Below are 2,866 nucleotides of genomic sequence, written 5' to 3' on the forward strand. Positions count from 1 at the left end.
TGGTCTCATTTTCAAAATTGAAAAATTATTCAAAAATAAAAATTATATGTATATTAAATTGAATATTAATTTCAAAATTAAACTAAAGAAACAGACAGTTGTTTGTGCATTAACATGTCAAATTTGTGCTTAAATATCTCTCTTAGTGCTCGAACTCTTGGTTTTATTATTATACTTATTATCATAATTATTACTTTATATTATTTCGTGTCTAACCGTGTTTTGTCTACTATTTACTGATTTTTGTGATTTACAAGTCCCTTTTATATATTGGGTGAATGTTAGATTTTTTTGTTTTTTTATACTATTTTGCCTCATAATTCATTATTTTTGTTTGATTTGCAACGGGATTTCAATTCCGATGACCTACAGCTTCTTACGGGCAAACCCCACACAAAAAATAGTGCCGACACATATTTGTCTTATTTTACTTTAAATTCTCTACACAATACATACTTTTTGTCCCTTTTTTGTTTACTAGTATTTTTTCTTAATTTTTATTGGTATTCTTATCTCATAATATGGTTGTTAATTTACAAATGCATGTTTAGTAAAAGCGCCTAATTCTTATGTTTTTTTTTTTTATCCTTACTAGTTGTGATTTATATGTCCTTGTTCTTTTATCTCCTAATACTGATGTTGTTTTTTCTTTTCTACAACATTTTACTATTGAGCTATTTCTGTTGCACTTTTGTATGAAGTTTTTGCACCATTTTGGTGTTTAGCCTTTTTGGTTGGACTATCTCTTTGGTGGTTTCTTTATGTTAGATGACCATGATCTTTTCTGTAACTTTTTACTATTGGGCAGTTTCTGATGTTATTTTCTGGATTTTTTTGCTCCATTTTATATTATGTAGGTGTTTAGCCACTCAGATTGGACTATCTTTGCAATGTTTTCTTTCTATTGGATGATCATGATCTTTAGCTTCATGTTATTTAACCCTTCAGTGAGGTTCATATCAAGATCCTCAGGACATTCTGGTGCTTGTTTATGTTCTTAGATGCTTTTTTGAACTTCAGAAAGATCATTTCGAATGGAATTTTTTGAGTTTTTCTTCGTTTCCAGCTCTTATTCCATTTCTACTTCCATTTCTACTCTCTGTTTTTTTTTGTGCTTCATCTTTTGGGATTTCTGAGTGAAACCTATACTGTATGTATTCTTTTTTGTTGGAATTAAAACCCTTAGGTTTTTTATGAGTGGTCTTTTTTTTGGTGTATTAGCTCTAATTCCTTTCCTTATAAATTTCTTTTTTATTAATAAGATTTTATTTCCTAGGAAAAACGAGGAGGAGCATATGAATAACATAAATGTATAAGTCTATGTAAGGAACTTAGAGGTTTAGAAAATGATTTGAAATACTTTTAAAGAGTGCAGAGAAAAATAAAATGTTATCTTAGGTGTTGAAGTCGAAAGAAAATGAAGTGAAGTTGGATAACTAACAAAAGCATCAAGAATATAATGGATTTGACCACTAAGCTCTTAAACCAATTAAGTTAACTCAAATACTTTATAATTACCAAAGAATGATGTTTTCATTAAAAAAAAGTGGGAAATTTATAGCTATCATAATAATCCCAAGAAAAAAAAAATCTAAATAAAAAAGAAAAGGCGTGTAGACACACTAATTGGAGGCATTTATGCCCAACTTTTTTTAGTCATATTTACATGTAGTAAAGAGAATGAAAAATACAAAACTAGCTTTGTATCTATTAATTCAAAGAACAAGCATTAAATCAAGTTGAACACGAACAATTTGTTAATGAGCTATTTCAAACGCAAGCAGAACATGAACAAATAAAAATTCAAATAAGCTTAACACAATTAAACTTGGCTCGTTTACACCCCTATTTATAATATTTGATGTGGGGTCAAAGAATTAGATATGTTAATAAGGCGGTTTAAGTATTAATTAGTTATGCAAATATATGTAATAATTGTGAGGTATGTGATATGCATCATATAATTTAAAGGTAAAAAAGGTAACAAAGAAATTTACGTGAATGATTGCTATAAGTACTTATAAATTGCGATTAACCGAGTCTGAGGTCCGAACAACCTCAAAGCCAAGTCAAGAGTACCCATACCAACCAGAAATCGAGGTAGAATCGCCCACGATCTGGCTTTCTGATCTGAGGGAAGAGGAGATTTTCGCGGACGGCGATCGGTGGAGCAGGAAAAGGTGGGCTGATTGTCGGTCAAAGGGCTACCGGAGGCCGCGATTTGTGATACGGTCGGATTGGATAAAGAGGAAGGGAAGAGAGAGAAGGGTAAAGATCATTGGCGGCAGGAAGAAGAGGTTATAGGAGGGAAGTGAAATGTCGGACGCGTTCTGTCCAGAGTGCAAGAGGAGCACGGAGGTCGTCTTCGATCACTCTGCGGGGGACACGGTGTGTTCCGAGTGCGGGCTGGTGCTTGAGGCGCACTCCATTGACGAGACGTCGGAATGGAGGACCTTTGCTAACGAATCCGCCGACAACGATCCCGTCCGTGTCGGCGGGCCTACTAATCCCCTCCTCACGGACGGGGGCCTTTCAACCGTCATCGCTAAGCCCAACGGTGCTCAGGGAGAGTTCCTCTCCTCTTCACTAGGGCGGTGGCAGAACCGTGGCTCCAACCCCGATCGCTCTCTCATTCTTGCCTTCCGCACCATCGCCACCATGGCCGACAGGTGGGTTTCCCTTTCCTTTCTGAAACGCCTCTGTTTAAGGAAAAAGAAAGATTTTGGTGCATTGGAGTTTTCTGGATTATTACATTAATAAATTTGGTTTTAGGCATCAGTGAATACTTTTTTGATTTGCTACAAGTACTATTCCTTAACCAAAAAATATAATTTTTAATGGTTAAACAATGTCTCTTGGTAGACTA

General features: G+C 34.8%; 1 protein-coding gene across 1 annotated transcript in view; it reads left to right on the top strand.

The window, feature by feature from the left end:
- Window positions 1–2,029: 2,029 nt before the first annotated feature.
- The window catches only part of LOC110033923 (transcription initiation factor IIB-like), a 4,949-nt gene continuing 4,112 nt past the window's right edge, over window positions 2,030–2,866 (top strand). The window contains exon 1 of the mRNA XM_020738103.1: window positions 2,030–2,669. Coding sequence (XP_020593762.1) covers window positions 2,317–2,669 — 353 coding nt within the window. The 5' untranslated portion in view covers window positions 2,030–2,316. The remainder of the gene's footprint in view (window positions 2,670–2,866) is intronic.

Source organism: Phalaenopsis equestris, unplaced genomic scaffold (assembly GCF_001263595.1).
Source record: "Phalaenopsis equestris unplaced genomic scaffold, ASM126359v1 Scaffold000002, whole genome shotgun sequence".
In the NCBI taxonomy this organism is placed as follows: domain Eukaryota; kingdom Viridiplantae; phylum Streptophyta; class Magnoliopsida; order Asparagales; family Orchidaceae; genus Phalaenopsis; species Phalaenopsis equestris.